Below are 21,938 nucleotides of genomic sequence, written 5' to 3'. Positions count from 1 at the left end.
CCAGAGGTGGTTGCTCTCAGTACATTGCATGTCAGTTCTAGTATAATATATCTGTCCAATCAATACCCGTTTATCATCTGCATTTCTTCTTGGTGTAGCAATTTTAATGGCCAGTAGTGTATATTGGTTGACTACAATTCGAGTGCACCAGCAGAATTTTCTGCCTTGTGGCCGTTAGTGTTCTGGTAGCCTGCCCTGGCCACAAACGTAATTTCAGGCAGCGTTCATTCCTCATCTGTTGTCGCTGTCTAACATGGCGTGTAATTTAGACAGCTAATACATACATCATTCTGGATTATTACATTCGTAACCTTTTGTGTTTGGGTTCTCATCTACTGATTGATGGCAAGCAAGTGTCTGTGTCGGTCCGTCCTCGGCTGTCCCCTGGTTGGGTTAGAAGGTCTTCAGTGACTGAAATGTACTGAATGAAACTACTAAACAGTTGAAACAGAACTTGTCCAGCGGTGATCTGCGTATGCAGTTACTCTGTGACAAGCAGGGCTTTGCAAAATAGATAAAGTAACAAGAGGCACTTTAACCTGACTAGCATGTCTATGAGTTACAGTTCAATAGTTTTACAATGAGATGCACATTTCGAGATGCATCACCACCTGATTCCCCCAAAAGTTAGTGTTTGAATTATCTGCTTTTAGTTTTGAACTCCAACGGGCAGTGCATCGTCTTTAATAAATGATTAGACTTTCGGAGCCACTTCTTGTTATATTGCCCGGGAGGATCTTTTTCGCATTCATCGACCGGTGATTGCATGATTGACAAAAAAATTGTTCATATGGCTCTAGGCACCATGGGATTTAACATCTGAGGTCATAAGTGCCCTAGACTTAGAACTACTTAAACCTAACTAACCTAAGGACAGCACACACATGCATGCTCAATGCAGGATTCGAACGTGCGACCCTAGCAGCAGCGCGTTTCCGGACTGAAGCGCCTAGAACCGCTCGGCTCAACGGCCAGCGCATGACTGACAATTTGACATTTCTCCAGCACCAGCGGATGACGTTCTCAAATAATTATCTTCCGTTGTTGGTCGTGGACGGTGTTATCTGTCAGTAATAGCATAAGCACAGAGAAGCATTACGGCAATGATACGATGTGTCTCTGCTAAGCATGGAAAGTGGAATCACTGGCTGTCTGTGAGACTGGCTAATTAATCTGATAAAAGAAAAAAAATATGGACGCTGTTTTCAACCGATGAACTTTGATGTCGTACGTCATAACGACCTCTCGAAAGCTTAATTACTCGAGCTAATAATTACACATTAGCTTGATTGCACGAGAGCTTTGTCACACTCTTGTGACAATCAATTAACAGTGATAACAGTGTTAATGGAGAATTATTGCCATTTGTTGCTATCCAGCTACGATGTTTGTCATTATAAAAGACGCTGTTTGTGTGTGTGTGTGTCTGTTGCAGGCGCATTAAGAACACCATGCTGCAGACATCGTTGCTTCTGTTGCTCCTAACAGCATCCGTGCGGTGCGCCCCAGGTGAGATCTGCGTCTATTTATATACAGTGTGACTACACGCTGCGACTACCTCTTAATGCGAATGGAAAAGAATCGTTTCTTTATTCTACCATGTATTAAGGTTTCTTTAATTGCCGTATGGGGCGTGAAGAATCAAGTGGAGATCGAAGAGAGAGGGGGAGGGGTGAAGGTTGCCATGGTGGCAGTCATCCTCTCCCTCCACCACCCCACCCCACCCACACATATAAACACATTTTAATAACCTTAGCGAAGTTCCGGAGAATAAAGTACCATGAAAGCTAAGGACATCAGGAGGTTACAGGTCGTGTTTAGTGCAAGACACTCCCTGTCCAACCGCTCGCCTGATCGCCTCCTCTTGAAGATAAGCGTTCAAACAGGTAACTTTACTGATTTGGGTGACTTTATAGTGCAATAAACCATTATAGTTGAACTGGTTTGATCTTCAGTATCTACAACATACACTGGCGTGACATAAGTCATGGTATAGCAATATATACATATGCAGATGGTAGTGGTACCGACTACACAAGGTGTAAAAGCGCAGTGCATTGACGGATCGATCATTTGTACTCAGGGTATACATGTAAAAAGGTTTTCGACGTAATTATGACCGCACGACGGGAATTATCAAACTGAACACGGAATAGTAGCCGGCCGAAGTGGCCGTGCGGTTCCAGGCGCTACAGTCTAGAACCGATCGCCTGCTACGGTCGCAGGTTCGAATCCTGCCTCGGGCATGGATGTGTGTGATGTCTTTAGGTTAGTTAGGTTTAATTAGTTCTAAGTTATAGGCGACTGATGACCTCAGAAGTTAAGTCGCATAGTGCTCAGAGTCATTTGAATGGAATAGTAGTTGCAGCTAGACATACGGGATGCTCCATTTCGAAAATCGTTGTGGAATTCAATATTCCAAGATGCGCAGGGTCAAAAGTGTGCCGAGTGACAAAAATTTATGCATTACTTATCACCAAGGACTACCAAGATGGTTGGCTGGTTAATTTGAGGAGCAGACCAAGCAGCGAGGTCATCGGTCCCATCGGATTAGGGAAGGACGGGGAAGGAAGTTGGCCGTGCCCTTTTCAGAGGAATCATCCCGCGCATTTGCCTGCAGCGATTTAGGGGAATCACGGAAAACCTAAATCAGTATGGCCGGACACGGATTTGAACCGTCGTGCTCCCGAATGCCAGTCAAGTGTGCTAACCACTTGGCCACCTCGCTCAGTAACGACGGAGAGTATCTGCGTTTGCATAAAGTTGCCAGTGCTAACAGACAAGCAACACTCCGTGAAACAACCTTAGAAATGAATGTGAGACGTACGACGAACGTATTCGTTAGGACAGTGCGAATAAATTTGGTGTCGATGGGATATGGCTACAAACGACCGATGCGTGTGCCTTTTCTAACACAACATCGCCTGCAGTGTCTCTGCTGCTCTCATCATCATTTAGATTGGACGCGAGACGACTGGAAAAACGTGGTCTTGTCAGATGAGTCCATATTTCAGTTGGTAAGAACTGAGTTTAGTGTTCGACTATGGCGCAGACCCCACGAAGCCATGGACCCAACTTGTCAACAACACACTGCACAAGCTGGATGTGGCTCCATAATGGTGTGGGCTGTCTTTACTTGGAATGGACTGAGTCCTCTGGTCCAATTCAACCGTTCGTTGACTGAAAATTATTATGTTAGGCTGCTCGGAGACCATCTGTAGCCATTTGTGAAGTTCATGTTCCCAAACCACCACGTATTTTTTATCGTTGATAATGCCCCTTGTCAAAGGACTACAGTTGTTCGCTATCGACTTTCAGAACATGCTGAACAATTCCAGGGAATGGTCTGACTACCCGGATGACCCGATATGTATGCAATCGAACATTTTCGGTACATAATCGAGTGGTCAATACGTGTACAAAATCCTACACCGGCAACACTTGAGCTGCTATGAAGGGCTGTAGAGGCAGCATGGCTCAATATTTATGCAGGAACTTCCAACGACCTGTTGAGTCCACGCCACTTTGAGTTACTGCAGTCGGCGGAGCAAAAGGACGTCCGACACAACAGTAGGAGCTATCCCACAACTTTTGTCACCCAGTTTAAAATGAATGGCTCATGGATACTGGTGAAGGATTTGAAAAAAGTTGGGTTCTGATGATCGTGAATATGTCCATTTATCTTACTATGTGGAGCACTGAAAGCAGCGCCGGGGGGAAGAACTTCTAAACGGCAGTCTCACTACCAGGACATAGTAATCTATACAAATTTACACTTAAATAACGCAGAATAAATATTCAGCCTTAGTAATGTACAGAAGCGGGTGTGATGTCATTGTACGAAACACGCATAGTAAATGTACGATCTGTTTCAGGTGGCGCAGAGCAGCGGAAGGTGTCGGTACTCCAGGGACGCATAGTGAATGGCGAAGAAGCAGAACCAGGGGAGTTCCCTCATATGGTAAGTACTGATAACCAAATAGCCAGAAAAATGCATAACGGACGTAAACTAAACGCGCGAAGAGAGGAAGTCCATACGATGCCGACCAGGTATCCATTACCAGAATGAGATTTTCACTCTGCAGCGGAGTGTGCGCTGATATGAAACTTCCTGGCAGATTAAAACTGTGTGCCCGACCGAGACTCGAACTCGGGACCTTTGCCTTTCGCGGGCAAGTGCTCTACCATCTGAGGTACCGAAGCACGACTCACGGCCGGTACTCACAGCTTTACTTCTGCCAGTATCCGCCTCCTACCTTCCAAACTTTACAGAAGCTCTCCTGCGAAACATGCAGAACTAGCACTCCTGAAAGAAAGGATATTGCGGAGACATGGCTTAGCCACAGCCTGGGGGATGTTTCCAGAATGAGATTTTCACTCTGCAGCGGAGTGTGCGCTGATATGAAACTTCCTGGCAGATTAAAACTGTGTGCCCGACCGAGACTCGAACTCGGGACCTTTGTTTTTCGCGGGGAAGGTAGAAGACGAGGTACTGGCAGAAGTAAAGCTGTGAGAACGGGGCGTGAGTCGTGCTTGGGTAGCTCAGATGGAAGAGCACTTGCCCGCGAAAGGCAAAGGTCCCGAGTTCAGGTCTCGATCCGGCACACAGTTTTCATCTGTCGGAAGTTTCATATCAGCGTACACTCCGCTGCAGAGTGAAAATCTCATTCTGGAATCATTTGTCGCCATGTTTGTGTGCGCTGAAGAAGGAAACCGAATGTATGTATGTAGCAAAATAACTGAAAACCATCGGTAAAGGCTGATATTGAACACAATCGAATCATGGCAAAACTCAAGTTTAAGGAACCAGAAATTATGAATGGCTTATAGAAGTTTCTCACATATAGAGCTTCAGAAGGAGGTTCTACTAATTTTAGTAGTTTTTCTTAAAATAGAACTCCCAGCTGCTTGTCTCTTGGGGACAGTTAAAAAGTGAACAAGTATGGAAAGAGTATGCGAGGAATTGAGAAACTGTGTACGCTGATACACCGTCGGACGGCCGAGGTCTTATTATTTGCTCGATACAATCTCTTGGAAACTATTGGTGGCGTTCCAGCCAATGGATGCAGATGTTAAGCACAAAAACGCCGTCAGTGTCATTCTAGAGGAGTAAGCTACATGGCAGCACCGAGTTTAAGCCTCTACCCTCCTTGCTATATAGCAAGACGGAACAAACGCAAACTTGAGTCATCCAAATGACACAGAGGCACACATCACGCTTCGTAACAGGTCAGTGGAAGGTCTGGCCAAGGATCCACTAGTTTCGGTGCGTTCCAGAGGAAACGTGGAGAGTAACATAAATAAATTCGCTGATTACTCTGATGCAACAGGACGACCTATAAAATGGAAGAATCATGCGATTAACACTGCCGAGACAGAGAGTGTTGTGAGATTATTCTGAAAATATTGTAAGGAAATTACTTAGAGGAGCTGGAGAACTTACTCTTGAGGACAATGATTTGAATTCGCTATCGTGGAGTAGGAAACCAGTGACCAATAGGCTGTGATAATATCACTGACTACAGGTGTTGTGTAGTGGTCTAGAACGTGTCTTTCACTATGCCTTGCAGTTCACCACGCTTAGTATGGTTGCGGGTGTAAGATAGTGACCCAGCATGGAAACAATACTGAAAAACAATACTGGCTGAATAATCCCTTTACTTCATAATAATGAGGATAGAGAAGAAAATACTGGATAGGTGGCCAGTTCCCTTTGTGACTTAGGCGGCCTCTGCCAATGAGTCGTGCTCCTATTGACAGCAGCATAGCAGCGCTTTGAAAAGTTTCGTTTGAGACAGCAAGGATCCTCCGTAAATTTCTGATGGAAGTTGTTTCCGGCCAACCATCTACGACAATGCATGCCTTCTGGGATCAGTGAAGGACGATTTATTATTCTGGAAAGCCGGAATTTACAAAATGCCTTGCCAGTGTGATGTAGCTCAGGTTGGTCAGACCGCACACACCGTGAATGAATGCTGCAACGAACAACGCTGTACTCGCGTTTAACGAACAAGCAAGTCCGCTGTTGCAGAACACTGTATTTCCGTACACAACAGAGTACGATAAAACAATGATTCCGACCGCATCGACATGTTTTTAGGACTTCATTATTAAAGAAACTGTGGAAGCACGCCTTGCGGAAAATTTGATGAACCGTGAAAGCGGCTACCTGTGGAACAGTGCGTCGAACTCCATCATCTCCACGGTTTATTCTAATCGAAGATGACAGAGTACGTTGAAAACCACGCTGGCGCCGAGAGGCAACACTGGTTGAGTGGGGAGGGGGGGGGGGGGGGAGTTCAGTTACGCGGTTCCACCAGTGAGGGCGCTGTGGCCAGGTAGTGTGATCTGTCCAACCACTTGATTTTGGCGCATGCGCGGAATACTCACAGCGTGACACGTATATTGCGGAACGCAGGACGTCTTGGTCAGTATTCAGTGGCTCACCTGAGGACGACTGGCAGGCGTCTGCTTCAAATTTCGTGGAATGGCTGCAAGCTATAAATTTGTTTGAACATTCGATTCGATGTGAAAATTTTAAAATTGAAATCTGTTAAGTGTCAGTCTTCTCCTGGATATTCTGATCGTCGTTTCTAATTACGTCATACTTAACTGTAGGTAGCGGATTTTCTGCAACTCTTTCTCAACTGACAAGTCGTTTCCAAGAATCAAATCCACACTCAAAGAACCTTTAATTGAGGAACTAGCCTCAAAATATTCGGAAGAAATTGAACTTGAGAAGAACTTGTCCCACGGTAGCGCATTTAAATTTGCAATAGGAGTTACTCCATGTACACTGTTCACAGGGAAGTCTGGTACTTCAGTAATACTCCATACTCTCAGGGTCAGGTACATCTAGAATCATATCGCCACAAAAACTAATTTCAACAACCGACAGTCATTTTGTCACTTACATATGTGTCATCATGAGGCAAATATTTTCTATTGTCATCTTTGTCTTCATATTTCGTTGTTTGAACACCATAACACAATGTCACTGACATCTGTGTCATCATGAGGCAAATATTTTCTATTGTCATCTTTGTCTTCATATTTAGTTGTTTGAACACCATAACACAACCTGATACCTTAGTTTCGCAATGCATCCCTTCCGAAATTAAATATTTAAATGCCGAACAGGTGGCTTTTCATTTTCCCTCCTCTCAGCGTGCATTTGCCTATAATCTCTTTAATAATCATTATGTTATCGGTCAATCCTTGTGTCACCATGTCAATGCTAGCAAGACTTATTCTGATGACGCCACAGTGGCTCGTCAGTGTTACTTGGGCTTATGTTCTCGAGCCGTGGATGATGAGGGCTCCAATTTGCTTAGTCATTCTGTAAATTACCGAGACTGCTTCTCTCACTCTCTAATTCTTCCAAAAAGTCTACAATTTTCAGTAATTCATGAAATATGTCAAACGACCTTGATGCCAGTTTTTCCCTACTATTCCTAAGCAGGTGCTTCATTGACGATACAATTAAATCCTCATTATTAATAAGCTCATCGAAATATGCATTACTGTCTTAATATTTTGGATGAAAATGTCTCATGGATCATTCATTTCACAGCAAATAAATTTTTCTTAATGAGCCTTTGCTTTTACATGGACTAATATTTTCACAAAAATTCCATTTCACAGTCAGAAAATGTTGCATGATTTCCCTCATGTGTAGGCACGACACATATGAAGCACACACAAACATCAATATTATCTGCCTCATTGTAAACACATGAAGGTGCACCTGCAAACTGAATAATAAACTCGATTGGATGAACTTGCTCATTTGAATCAAACTCTCGAAATTATATTGGCAACGGAATTTTTTTCTTTTTTACATGAGTTTTGGATGTTAATAACGGTATCTTGTAATACTGAATCCAGTCCCAAAGTCTGATTAACAACTTACTGCTGCTAGTTCAGTTGGGACAGAACATCCACCACCTTGGATTGCATCTTCAGGGTAAAATTAGAATTCTTTACAACACTGAATTCGGAAACTCACTTTCAAACTTTGAAAACAATTGTTGCATCTCACTCTATAATACATTCTTCATTTCCTTGAAGTAGCGGGTGTTTTCGTCTAGTTTATAGTTCAGTTCACTTGAGTTAACGTCTAGTTTGTTCTTCAGTTCAAGTGCGTTCACATATGCTGTGTGTCTGCATCTATTCTACATATGCTTGCGTTGGGTTTACTGCTCATTTCTGCTTTCATTCTGTGCATATCTATGCATTTGTACATTCATCTGTTTTAAGTGCTGCAAAAGTATGTCATTACTGTCAACGTTTCCAGTAAAGTCGTTCATCGTAGTGTCTGCGTTCAACAAACTAGATTTTCAATTTTAACCCTTTATCACAGTTGACTCTGAAGTTTCGTTGCTACGAATTTCACCACTACATGTACATTACCTGTAGCAGTTTCTTGAGTATTACCATTGTATTCAACAGTTCAGTCTCTGTTAATACATCCTTCAGCCATTTCTAAAACTATTATTTCCTGTACGACTAGGAAGAAACTTGCAGAAATATTAAAAACATTTATAGTTCCTGGAACAATAGCTCACATATCTTACAAATTTTATAATTTGCTATTGACTTTCTTACTTACTCAAACACTAGTTCAAACTACACTTTTATTTTGAAATAGTCCTGTGCACCACAACATATAATTTCTTCACACTGAAATTTCTCAAACAATGGGGATACGGTACGATTCCCGGCGGGGTCAGGAATTTTCTCTGCCTCGTGATGACTGGGTGTTGTGTGATGTCCTTAGGTTAGTTAGGTTTAAGTAGTTCTAAGTTCTAGGGGACTGATGACCATAGATGTTAAGTCCCATAGTGCTCAGAGCCATTTGAACCATTTTTGGATACGGTACAAATAATTATGGCTCGAATAATTACACTAAATATGTTCTCGGTTGTATTCTGAATGCGTCTGTATCTCAAGAACACTTCCAACAACTCTGACTGAACTTTTAAGTCTAGTGCGTGTGTAAGGACAAAAGTAATATTCCACGAACTACAGTATCGTCAGAGGCAATGATTAATTTTTACTATCCAATACGACCCAATTAGCTGTTGCTGCATGACTACTGCTACTCAAACATTCGTTAAAACTGAACAGTAATCTGAGAAAAAACAAACATTTGAAAAATTTTGCGTTGTGTGATACGGGGTGCTTACACTTTCTGGCAGCAATTTGTCATAGGTAGTTGGAGAAACAAGGGCCCTGAACTGATTCGAAAAGAAGGGCAGGTCATTCTAGTTTTCAAGATACGTTTTCGGACGGATACACGTTATTAGAGGGCTGCAATGGTGACGTCAGTCTGCGGCAGAATTATGGAACATGTGACATACTCATGTAATATGACAATTTTAGAAAACAAAACAAAAAAATCACGTAGATTCCGTAATGTTAGATCTGACGAAATATGGCTCATATTATTTGATAATGTATTCCAAGTTGCCGTTGACGAAGGACCTCAGGTAGATCCCGTCTAGGTTGATTCCCATACAGCGTTCTACGCAGTTCCGCACTGTCATATAGTGGAGGAAATACGAACTTGCCCAGTTTTTGACAAGATAGTGAGTGAGTTCAGACTTTCCTAGCAGCTAGAACCTAACGCACTTTCTCAACAGGACGAAATCGACAGACGTAAAGGTAATTATCGGTGTACTCCGTCGGGGCGATATTGGGCCATTACTGCTTACAATGTGCTTTACGTAAATGATTTGCCTGTTACCCTGGGAAGCTTTGTAAGGCAGTTCACAGATGATGCTGCGGTGTGTAGGACGGTATCAACGTGAGGTGCCGGTATCGAAATGCCGAATGACCTGCAGAGTATCGATAGTCGGTGTAGGGACTGGCAACTGAACCTTAGAGTAAATAAATGTAACATACTGCGTTTAAGTGACGAAGACACCCGTTACCGTTCAGTTTTACTTTTGGAGGTGAACCATTTCAGTCATTACAGCCGAGGCTGGAAGCACCACACAAAACAAGTTACAGGAAAATAAGATGTCAGGCTGAACTTAAGAAAGAGAATCCTTAGGCAATGTCGTTCAGCCATGACTAAAAGAGCTTACAAACACTTGTTCGGCCAATTCTTCGCTGTTCCTCACGAGTCTCGGAAGCTTACCAGGTTTCTTAAATGGGCAGCGTTGTCTATTTCTATTATACTGTAATTAGGGAAATTTGTACCCAGATCAGCGGTTATTTGCTTTATTAAGCTAGTTCTTTTGCTATAGTGAACAATTTCTGCCGATTATATACTGTTTCCAAAAATTTCAGGTAAATGGAACTATAATTCAACGTCATCTGAATGTCTGCTTTAAAGAGTTTTAAGGAAAATCTTTTCTCTAATTGTTTCTTTTTGTTTTCATTGCCCAAAAATATCTCTCAACAAAGTAATTCGATCCTGCTATCTTGGTACCAGGTGGTTGTAATTAAAGTTCAGCTACTCACAGAGATCCGGTATGGGTTGCAATTATCGTACGGTAGCGAAACTTGGAAGATGTGCTAACGCGTTAATGAAGAACCGACATACGCTGGAAAAAAATTAATTCCAGTGTTGGCCGCCAAGTGCACATCCGGCGCTGCGAATCCTAGAAATACGTATAGAAATGTTCCCATATGTAGTGAATTAGGACGGGAATAAAGGCAGAAAAGGGAAAACAAGGGAGAAAGGGACATGTTGGTTTTATTACTAATCGCCGCTTACACAGCTTCTTCCGTGTGAGCACCGGCGACAACAAGATGCTGCCTCTCTATAACGACGTGATCGACAGTTACAGCACTTCCAGTGGGATCTGAGCTACGTGTACCTGTATACTGGAGCCGGCCGGAGTGGCCCTGCGGTTGTAGGCGCTATAGTCTGGAACCGAGCGACCGCTACGTCCGCAGGTTCGATTCCTGCCTCGGGCATGGATGTGTGTAATGTCCTTAGGTTGGTTAGGTTTAATTAGTTCTAAGTTCTAGGCGACTGATGACCTCCGAAATTAAGTCGCATAGTGCTCACAGCCATTCGAACCATTTTTGAACCTGTATACTGGCCTTCAGATGAGTTACAGACAGAACCTGTCCTCCGTGGCAAACGCATTCTTTTAAATATCCCCAGAGCCAAAAGTCGTTTACATTCAGACAAAGTGATCTAGCAGGCCACGCAGGAGGACAACCTCTGCAGACAACACGTTCATGGGAGGTTGCATGAAGCAGCTCTTTCAGTGGGCCGGCAACGTGAGACGTTGGCCCATCTTGCACGAAAACAGCTGTTTTCAGACAGTTATCCTCATCCAAAGTAGGAATCAAATGCTGTAAAACGCGCTCTCGATAACTTGCAAACGTAACGGAACACGTGTGAATCTGCATCACAAAGTCACATACGGCGACAGCAACGGCTCGTCGTGCACAACACTTATTTTCAAAATTGGCAGTTCTGTGTATTCACACACAGTATAGTGTAAAATGTGCCTCATCCAGCTCCGCAGATTAATGCCCGCACACATGTCATCAACTTCGATCTGTTCCAGAAACCGAAGAGCAGATTCGCAACATTGCTGTGGATCACAAAGTTTCAGTTGCTGCACCAGCTGGATCTCCTACTGTTAGCAGTGTAACACAAATCGCCAAACTTTTCATGCTGTTCATGATAAGATGAACAATCCTCGTGACACTGCAAGAACACTAGCACTACCCGGGGCTTGCGATGTGTGGTCGGTTAAAGCAGCAGCGACCTGTCAATAGCTTCTACGGGATAGGACGCCTTGCCTCCTCCAGGTGCCACTCCAAGCTCACCCGTGTTTTCGAATTTCATTACCACCTTCTTTAAACCATTTAATGACATCCGGCCTCTCCTCAGATCTTTCAGTCGACGATACTCTCTCAGTGCAGCACTGTAATTGCTGCCATTCATATAAAACAGTCTCACGGTGTCTCTTCTCGATGGCCACACTGTTCATTCACGTTACGCTCGTCAGATGACAGCATGGATAACATACCCTCATACAAGCAGTCTACCAGATTTGTTCCTGGTGGCAAAACCTAGAACTAATTTTTTTCCAGTCTAAGTCTGTTCTGCATTAACTCATTAGAATGTCTAGAAACTTTCGCTGTCATACGAGAATTACAACCAAAATTGGACACCTATGAGTTGTATTTTAACTATATCCATCCAGTACAAATTGAAACGTCCCCTTGGAAAAATTATACATAACTGTGCTTAAACTGACACACAATATTTTTTAGCGCAACGCATTCTGACTTTTAAAAATCCCTACGAAGAATGGCCCTGACTAACATTAACCTATACGTTTCACAAATCACTTACCTCACAAAAATCTTCGTTACTCTAACTACTGCGATACAGCGAGCGCCACTACTGCCAGCAAAATAAAAGATTCAAACTACTGAAGGCACTAACTACTGATAGGCATAGTTAGCAAATGAAAGATTTTGATAGAGAACAAACAATGTATTTACCTTAGTAGTCATAATATATATAGCAGTTCATGACACCAATTCTTACAAATTTCAAAACTCCGCCATCTCTCTCCGCACATCCACCACTGCTGGCGGCTCATCTCCAACTGCGCAACGCTACGCGCTGTTGACATCTAGCAGCCCAACACTACAGTGGCGAGTATTACAACAATGCCAACCAGCCACAAACTGCACACAGCACAGCCAGTGATCTTCATACAGAGTGCTACGTGGCGTTACCAATAAGATAACCTAAACAGCCTATTTACATATGTGTGTGTGTGTCGGCTCTGACTTAAAAAACTTGCTAAAAAGACAAACCCATTTCCTTTCTTTACTTTAAAAATTCAGATCACGAATTTCATCGAGAGTGGACTTTTTGTGACATTCTTTGCAAAGAGTATCAAAATCGTCATGTTCGCAAACTTGACAACGGTTAATATGCCTCACTACTTTTATAAACACAGCGGAGTCAGTACACTCATGAGCAAGTTTCACTATATGCAATTTCTTAATAACATTAGCATTACCGAGAAATAAATATTTTTTTTCTATATGTCGCAAACAATCTTCATAAAAACTGATGAGAATTTTATCCTTAGTCTTCCTCTGTTTCCCACATAAAAATTTATCACATAGTAATTTATTATCCATACCATCTAAATTAGCTTAATGTCTACTATAAATACTTAAAGTACTCATAGCTTCAAATGTTTCCATACTTCTTATTTTTCTCTAATTTCAGAATTTCTTGTGAATCAAAAACATGAGAAAAGAAGATATCTCTTGAGAATATCTTCAGCTCGAAAATCTCAACTTTTGAAACGCTTTAAAGATGTGTACTTTAACTTTTCTAGTAGATTCAAAATTTTTCTTAATTTAATCGTATGGCTAGGGCCACCCGTGGGCCAGGCATTTCGCCGCTTACCGTTGTTTCAGTTTGACGCCACTTCGGGGACCTGCGGTCGATGAGGATGATAGGATGATGATGAGAACAGCACCACACCCCGTCCCTGGGCGGAGAAAGTTCCCCGACCCAGCCGGGAATCGAACCCGGGCCCAGAGGATTGACAAACCGTCGCGCTGACTATTCAGCTACCAGGGGAGGAGATAGATTCAAAGTGCATCAAAATGATTATCTATATACAAATTTCCCCAAAGAAAGCTCTCTTGTTGGTAAATGACGCCAATAATTCAGAATACTCTAATTCAACTAAATCAAACATGGTATGAATCAGCTCTCCTTTTAACTGCACAATAACAATGACTAAAGTTTTAAAAACTACATTTTCTATGTCTACATGTTTACAACACTTATGGATGACATGAGCGTTATAGCTACCTTCCAATATTCCATTATTATCATTTTGCTACAAAGTGTGAACACTCTTCCTTTCTCCAAAGATCACATTCGCCTTGCGTCCTGAAAAATGAAGCCAGGTTGGTAGACAGGTCATAAGAATGAAACTGTTTTTTAGGTTTGCATAAATAGTGGACGATGATTCATCAGATTCCTATATTCCACACACAAAGACAATTATATCAAGGGTAAAAAATAATGTAGCCTATTAATCCGATCACGAATTTCTGATAACAATGACAGTGAGTACCTTGCACTGTATATCTATGCAGGATCGAAGTAGCAAATTCACACGACACACTATACGATTTCGTTGTTGAAAGTATCGGAGGGAACAGAGAAACACGGCGTGCATTCCTGGTATGTTTTCTGTATGTTCATAAAATCTTCTACACATTTTTGAGGTGAGATGTTCTTATAAACTGGAATAAAAACCACTGTAATTTCAACGATGTTAAAACAAGCATTGTAGCACTACCCAAGATCACAAGCCTCCAGTAAGCTCACTTCACTAACTTCTTCCTTAATGAAATAGCTGTGAATCTTAATCTTTTCACTAGAAGTGTCTTGCCTCAGTGCTTATTTGTGAGAGGGGTGGATGACACTTGTTTCACAGACCGATTTTCCTCTTTGCACAATAGAACGTTCTCTTTTGTAACTTGCGAATTGCGTCTTGAACGATTGTTATCGACGATTGCCGGTCACTGATATGTTTTTCCTATCTTTTTAAATAAACGCATACCGGTTTAAGTCGCTTGGGATGTAAATTAGACATGATCTACTTCGATGTTAATTGTATTGATAAAACAGACAACTAGGGCTGGTTTCGACTGTTGACAAGTGATGTCTAACATCTTCGTGTGTTTGTAATTGCAGTCAGTACCGACTAGTTTACATAAAGAAGCGTTCATTGTTGTCGCAGCATTTCCAACTTCGAAGTATTGTTTACTATTACCTAGATGGTATTACTTAAACTACTTTGATAAACGACGTAGGCTCAATTTGAAATAAGACAAATCGAGACAAAAAAGGGATTATCTAATAATACGAGGGTTACCCACAAAGTACAATACGTTTTCGTTCGTGTCCGTTAGGGGGGGGGGGGGGGGGGGGCTAGCGCGGCCATCTTGGTGTCATGGCATTCTTCCGTGCTAGTGAGAGGTTCGTGCTGTACTCCGTTGAGTTACTGTGACAGTTTGAAAAGTCAGCGTTAATTGAAAATGCCGCGAAGTGTGAAGTGCGTGCTGTAATAAAATTTCTGACTGCAAAAAACTGTACACCGGTAGAAATCTATCGGCAGCTTTGTGAAGTGTATGGGGACAGCATAATCCCTGAAGGTGGAGTGCGTCAATGGATCATAAAATTTAAAAATGGCCGAACTAACGTTCATGATGAAGAGCGAAGTGGAAGAGCCAGCATAGTGACTGCCGAACTTGTCGAAAAAGTCGATGCCGCGGTCCGTGAAAACCGTAATTTCACAATAATGGAACTCTCTGTGAGTTTTCCACAAATTTCATGAAGTTTGTTGCACGAAATCATTACAGAAAAGCTTGGTTACCACAAGTTTTGTGCAACATGGATACCAAAAATCTTGACAGAGATTCACAAAAATCAGCGAATGGCTGCAGCGTTAACGTTTTTGGACGCTTACGAGAAGGATGGCGACTCATTACTCGATCTCATCGTTACTGGTGACGAAACATGGGTTAAGCATGTGAAGTGCGAGAGAAAATTGCACTCAATGCAGTGGGGGCACACAAATTCCCCCTAAAAACCCAAGAAATGCATGCAGACAATGTCGGCAAGGAAGGTGATGGCGACTGTCTTTTGGGACAGAAAGGGTGTGATTTTTGTGGGTTTCCTGGGAAGAGGCACTACAGTAAACTCTCAAAGGTATTGCCAAACTCTGCACAACCTCAAAAGAGCAATACAAAAGAAGCGCAGGGAAAAGTTGGGCTCAAAGATCTTGCTGATTCACGACAACGCCCGGGCCTACACGACAAATGTCACTCGTGAAGTTCTCGAATCTTTTAAGTGGGAGTTGTTTCCTCATCCGCCGTACAGTCCCGACCTGGCACCGAGCGACTTCCACTTATTCCCAGCAATGAAGAAGTGGTTGGCTATGCATCGTTTTGATGACGACGCACAGCTTCAAGAAGAGGTAACCACGTGGTTGAAGGCGCAGGCGGCCGAATTTTACGACGAAGGAATTTCCAAGCTCGTCCATCGCTACGATAAGTGCCTTAATTTAAATGGCAACTATGTAGAAAAGTAGTATTTAAGTGTGGCTTTCATCTGTATATAGTAAAAAAATTCCATTACTTTATTTATTTTTAATTACAAAACGTAATGTACTTAGTGGATAGCCCTCGTAACTAAGGAATCTAATGTCCCATACTATGACGCCAACAAGACAAATTTATACTTCACTATACTAATCAGTGGCATACAAGCCTAACACTAATGTAATTTAAATAATAGAGCGACACGAATAACAAAATTAGTAGAAAAATATCACATATGGGAATTTACTGCCCTGTAAAAGGTCCATTCGAAATATTTTTTTCAATCCTCATGTACGGGAAATCTCCTACATTAAGGGACAGTTGGTAACCCTGTTACTTGGCTCGTTTGGTAAACCCAAAAGCTTTGGCACACGAACAACAAATTTCAGCTGCACACTTTACACACAGATTTTTAATGTATAAATTCCGATATCGTACGTTCCATAAAAGTCGGCCAACATTACACATCTTCTCACGTGTGTATCGCGAAATGACGACAAGGAAAAAATCTGAGAAAGTTCATTTTTCTTAGTCATCAGACTTCTTACTGGTTTGATACCACGCACTAGGAATTCCTCATTTGTGACTATCTTTTAATCTCGTTGTAACTGACGTCCTGAATTATTTGCTAGATGTACTCCAATCTCTGTCTTCCTCTACAGTTCCACCTTTAAAGCTTCCTTTCATATGTGCATTTCTTTTCATATGTACATTTCTATTTCATATGTGCATTTCTTGCGCACTTGACACGTTCCACATCATAACGGCTACTGTGCCGTGGGATTGATCCATGGAACACGCAACCAACTAACTAACTAACTAATGTCTAGTGCGATGGAAGTTATTCCTTATGTCGTAACAGATGTTCAGTCATCCTGTTCATTCCTGTTGCCAGTGTTTTCCACATATTCGTTTCTCCGTAGATTCTGAAGAAATCCTCCTCATTCCTTACCTGATCAGTTCACCTAATATTCAACGTTCTACTGAAGCGCCACATCTCATATCCTTAGATTTTCTTCCTTTGTGGTTTTTCCACAGACCGTGTTTCATTACCATACAATGCTGTGCGCCAAACCCAATTTCTCAGAAATTTCTTTCTCAAATTAAAGGCTAGATTTCTCTTGGCCAGGAATGCCCTTTCTGTCAGTGCTAGTCTGCTTCTGATGTCCTCTTCGCCCGGTCCGTCATTGGTTATTTTACTGCCTAGGTAAAAGAATTCTAATTTCTCGCTGTTCTCATTTCTGCTATTTCTCATTAGTTTCGTCTTTCTTCGATTTACCGTAAGTCCATATTCCGTACCCAGTCCACTGTTCATTCTAATCAGCAGATCTTAGAATACTTCTTCACGTTCACTGAACACAACAACGTCATTCAAGAGAGAAATATTGAAACGAGTAACTGAGAGTTTGAAAAAGCTCTTACACACCAAAGATGGAGAAGAAGATGAAGGAAGAATTAGTACCAATTCTTTTAACCATCACCGTGATAGGGAGCTACACAGAAGGTATAGGTTCAGCAAGGATAAACTATATGTCTTAAGTAAGCACCTTATATGTTTCACTGGGCATCCAATGCAGGCTGGGAGTAAGAAATCTGAAAGAAAACCTCGTTTTTGAATCTAATATTCTTAAAAAATGCTAGCCCAAGCAAGTGTTCGACGAAAGAAATAAAAAATGTATGCTGAAAGATGTGCGAATAAAAGGCTTAAAGCATTTATGTTAATTTTCGCAGATAACACATTATACTTTAGATAGCTATTCAGGTTTCTTTTTTATTGTCACCTCCCCCCTTGGCAGTCTCATCCCAGGGATCCGGCAGTTTCTCACCTAAAGGACAAGAGAGTCTCCTTAACGCGTTTCCGAGTCTACTTCCTCTTTGACAAGGCCGTTGGCAAAATGATCTTGACTTCTTATGTCGGAAGTCTTCGGTCACCATTGCTGCGGTCTTCGAACATGGGACAAGGTCGTTCTGATTACTAGTCAAAGACGCTGCCCACTGATCAGGGGCGGATCTTGAGCTCATTCGGAGGTTTATTGACCGTCGTTCCTCCAACACACACTCTATGAAGAGAACAGGGAACTTAAAAGTGATAGTTTCAAAGGAAGTTCCCTACGCCGCTTACCGTTACATGGCTTGCCTAGTATACATGTAGATGCTGAAGATATCGGTAAACCACCTCCACAAGAAATCTGCTCCTAGCGACAAAGTGGTCGCTATTGGAATTTAACACGATTATTTATTCGTCTTTTTTATGTCTGTAGCAACTGGGAGACCGCAATACTTTGCGTTTCAGGTGCTGCTGCAGTGGAATGGCGCTAAGCGGTGCGGCGCCTCCATCTTGAACGAGCAGTGGGCACTCACGTCAGCCAGCTGCGTGTATATGTGAGTAGCTCCGTGTGTAACAGACATTCTGATGACGAAATCATGAAGGCAAGATGAAGATTTTTCCAAGCAGAGCCTGGGAACCTAGATGGAGGCGTACAGTGCTTGACACTTTCACCAGACCAATGTGAGGTCGCGGGCATCAAGGAACTGATGATTTCAAGTTGGCTGACTCCGAACTGCGTGTAAAATAGCGAAGCAGGAAGCCCAAACACAATATAAAGAGGTCACCAATTGACGAACGGGGCAGAGTTTAACAGTTCGAGAGCTCCTGCTAGCACACGAGCCTCAGTTGTCCAGAAAATTATGTGAGTGAAGAATCTATCCAAGTAAGCTTGTGCACTAAGAAGGAAGGTATCTGTTCTAGCAATTTGAGTATCAAGTAAGCGTTGTCAGTAATCTACCCTCATTGAAATTATCTGAGCAACAAGGAACTGGCTCCTTTTTGTGATTTGAGTCAAAGTGATAAGCCAGGGAAGCTATTTGTTCTAGTAATCTGAGTATCTGGTAAGCCTCATCTATCACAACGTACACTCATGGAAATTATTACCCAGTGTCTGTGCCCTTCGACATGTTCATGTAAACTGGGGAAGAAGCAATAAAATCAGACCAAGGTACCTACCCAAATGCTCGTTTCTCCATTTCTACAGCTACATCTACATGGATACTCTGCAAATCACACTTAAGTGTCTGGCAGAGGGTTCATCGAACCACCTTTGCAATGCTCTAGTATTTCAGTCTCGTATAGCGCGCGTAGAAAACGAACGCCTATATCGTTCCGTTGCGAACTTTGTTTCCCTTATTTTATTGTTCTGTTCTTTCTGCCTGTGTAGGTCGGTGTCAACATACCATGCAACCCATGTTTTCTATATTCTATGCAGTTTTCTGGGGCATTTACGTCTCACTACATACTAATTATGTATCCAGAAGAATAACTGAGGTGTGTAGATATGTTTCAAAACTTTGTCGATGATGATTTTCCTTAAACTAAGGCACTGTGACACCTATAGATACACGCCGCCCCATTTGATTTCTCACAGCCTTCTAAATATCCACACAATGATCCGTAATACTCTCTCCAAGTTCAAAAAGGTAACTCGGTAAGTGACAGCACTAGACAGATATGAGATACAGACGTCCCAACGACCAAAAGTGTACATTATTTCAAGTAACTCATAAACCACGTTAGAGTCAATTTTAACAGGCCTAGGAAGGCGAGACCACATCAACTCCAGTATGACCAATCCGGGATAAAAATAATCTGTGTTGTTCAAACGAGCATTCACGTTACAGACAGCTTAGCTTTTAGTTACCGCCTACTATAACACATCTCTCTAAGCACTGTCCATCTGAAAATAGTCCTGGCTAACTGTAACAGTTGGCACCTAGTTCTCTTCTGCAAAGATGTGACGCAGCCCTGATTTCTTTTGGCAGCACCCCCGGCACCTATGAGGTGCTGTCTGGTACCATCAACCTGAGCGAGGGGGGCACGAGGCACGCGGTGACGGAGATTCACAGCCATCTGGGCTACAGTCCTGATGATTCCTGGATCAACGACATCGCTGTTTTCAAGGTAAGCATAAAACGTCTTTCGTAGTCTGATTTCATATCGATAGAGGTCGGTAATATTGGACAACATTTCAACTGCACAGATTCAAAAATTAAATAAATAAGACAGGGAATGATGGGAAACGGAGAATGCGGCGTTCACCAACCATTGGAGACAACTGACGGGAGGACAGTGAAGCTATTGAAAGGAATCGAGAAGAACGGAAGACGTAAGAAACAGCCGCGAGCAGGGTTGAAAGCACACCAAAATAATGAAACTGATAGGAATAACACCATACTTATACGACTTTCATCCCCGATAACCCACTTCACGTGTTGGTAACATGACGTGCAAGTGCTTTCGACACAGTACGGTCAAATTGCGCAAATCTCTTACTTGAAATAGTTACGTGAGGTCCTTGAAGTCACTGGGAGAGAAAGAAGAGTAGTAAGGAGAAGTCGCCTATAGGATCTCAACAAATAGTGTCTCTCCACTTATACAGAAATCAGTAACTACAAAACTAAAAGACTTGTAAGCTGGCGAAACTCCCACACTTCACATAAAAGGCGCGCATAGAAAACATTCTGAAAGAGAAACGCCAGATTACAGGAAAGAGTCTAGATTCCAAACAGTTTGGAAGATGGCTTCAGATTAAAACCACAAAAAGAACATAAAATTATGTAACTTCATTTAGGTAACCGAAAATTATTATTAAATTTTTATAGTCATACCCGTAGACTTCCATCATCAGGACCTACGTAAAAAGTATTAACATGCACTGAACGACTGAAAGTTATAATCTAGATTTGACAAGAAAAATGTGTTTACATATTACGATCCAAGATAAATTCCCAACAGGCAACAAACTGACAGATAAGAAGTCCTGTAGGAGAGCGAAACTGCAAAGGAAACAGGAATAAAACGCACTGAAGGAATTCTAGGTTGCTTTATTTATATCATCAGTCTTGCAGTCCACTGTGAATTCCTCTCTACTGACAATCTGTTCGTCTCAGAGTACCACTTGGACAGCACATCTTAATTCATTTGCTGAACATATTCCAATCCTATCTCCCCCTATAGCTTTTACCCTCTAAAGCCCCCTCCGATAACATGAAAATATTACCTGAAGTCACTAGCATAGCTACCTAGTATCTGGTGTTCTAATACAGGCAGCCTCAGCTTGCAGCAATGCAGTCTTGAAATCCAAGATGGTTTTGGCAGTAAATTAAAAAGAAACAAAGATGGCGATGATGGGAAAATAAATAATACAAGATGTGTAACTAATCCAGTCCTGCTAGTGGAAAATAAAAAAATCGAAGATGGAGGAACTACTCCAGTTATTCTTTGCATCTCTTCCCATGTCACAACCCAAGATGGTTGAAATAGCCCACTTCTGCTAGATGCCATTAAAACGAAAGAGCTAATCAGTATGAACTACATAAATTGGTGCCATTTTCAAAAGTATCAGAACATGAATTATGTATCAAAATGTGTAATGTGTGTAACTTACAGAAATTCCATGTCTGAAATGTCTGTCCGAATATATGTAACACTATCGGTCTAACCTACAGGTTAAGCTGCACTTGGCTGTGAGAAAAGCTCAATCATCAGACCACACTTGGCGAAAGCCTCAATGGAACCCCCAAACTAAATATTTCCAGCATCTAAATTGTTGCTGTTATTGTTCTGTAACTTTATAAGATAAATGTTAGCTAAAACAACGCGTCAGTTACTGGTATAGTGCAATTATTTTATAACTTAACAGCGAAGATACACATGGCACCTAAAACATGACTGTGGACTCTCAAATTAAGTGATACAGCGTTATTTTCACTCCAGATTGTCTGTATTATTCTTCTATAGCTCTACAAAACACTTG

General features: G+C 42.0%; 1 protein-coding gene across 1 annotated transcript; it reads left to right on the top strand.

The window, feature by feature from the left end:
• Window positions 1–1,451: 1,451 nt before the first annotated feature.
• On the top strand, window positions 1,452–20,107 carry LOC126291667 (serine protease SP24D-like). The gene is made up of 4 exons (XM_049985289.1): window positions 1,452–1,509; window positions 3,876–3,961; window positions 18,422–18,510; window positions 19,945–20,107. Exons 1-4 carry the CDS (start codon window positions 1,452–1,454, stop codon window positions 20,105–20,107), a joined length of 396 nt encoding a protein of 131 aa, XP_049841246.1.
• The last annotated feature ends 1,831 nt before the right edge of the window (window positions 20,108–21,938 follow it).

This window comes from Schistocerca gregaria, chromosome 1, assembly GCF_023897955.1.
Source record: "Schistocerca gregaria isolate iqSchGreg1 chromosome 1, iqSchGreg1.2, whole genome shotgun sequence".
In the NCBI taxonomy this organism is placed as follows: Eukaryota; Metazoa; Arthropoda; class Insecta; order Orthoptera; family Acrididae; genus Schistocerca; species Schistocerca gregaria.
The sequence above is the reverse complement of the archived record's forward strand: the minus strand, read 5'-3'. Positions and strand labels throughout refer to the sequence as shown.

Coding starts and splice junctions, on each gene's coding strand:
- LOC126291667 (XM_049985289.1), top strand. CDS start 1,452: ATGCTGCAGACATCGTTGCTTCTGTTGCTCCTAACAGCATCCGTGCGG. Junction 3,962..18,421: donor CAGGGGAGTTCCCTCATATG/GTAAGTACTGAT, acceptor TTTGCGTTTCAG/GTGCTGCTGCAGTGGAATGG. Junction 18,511..19,944: donor TCAGCCAGCTGCGTGTATAT/GTGAGTAGCTCC, acceptor TTCTTTTGGCAG/CACCCCCGGCACCTATGAGG.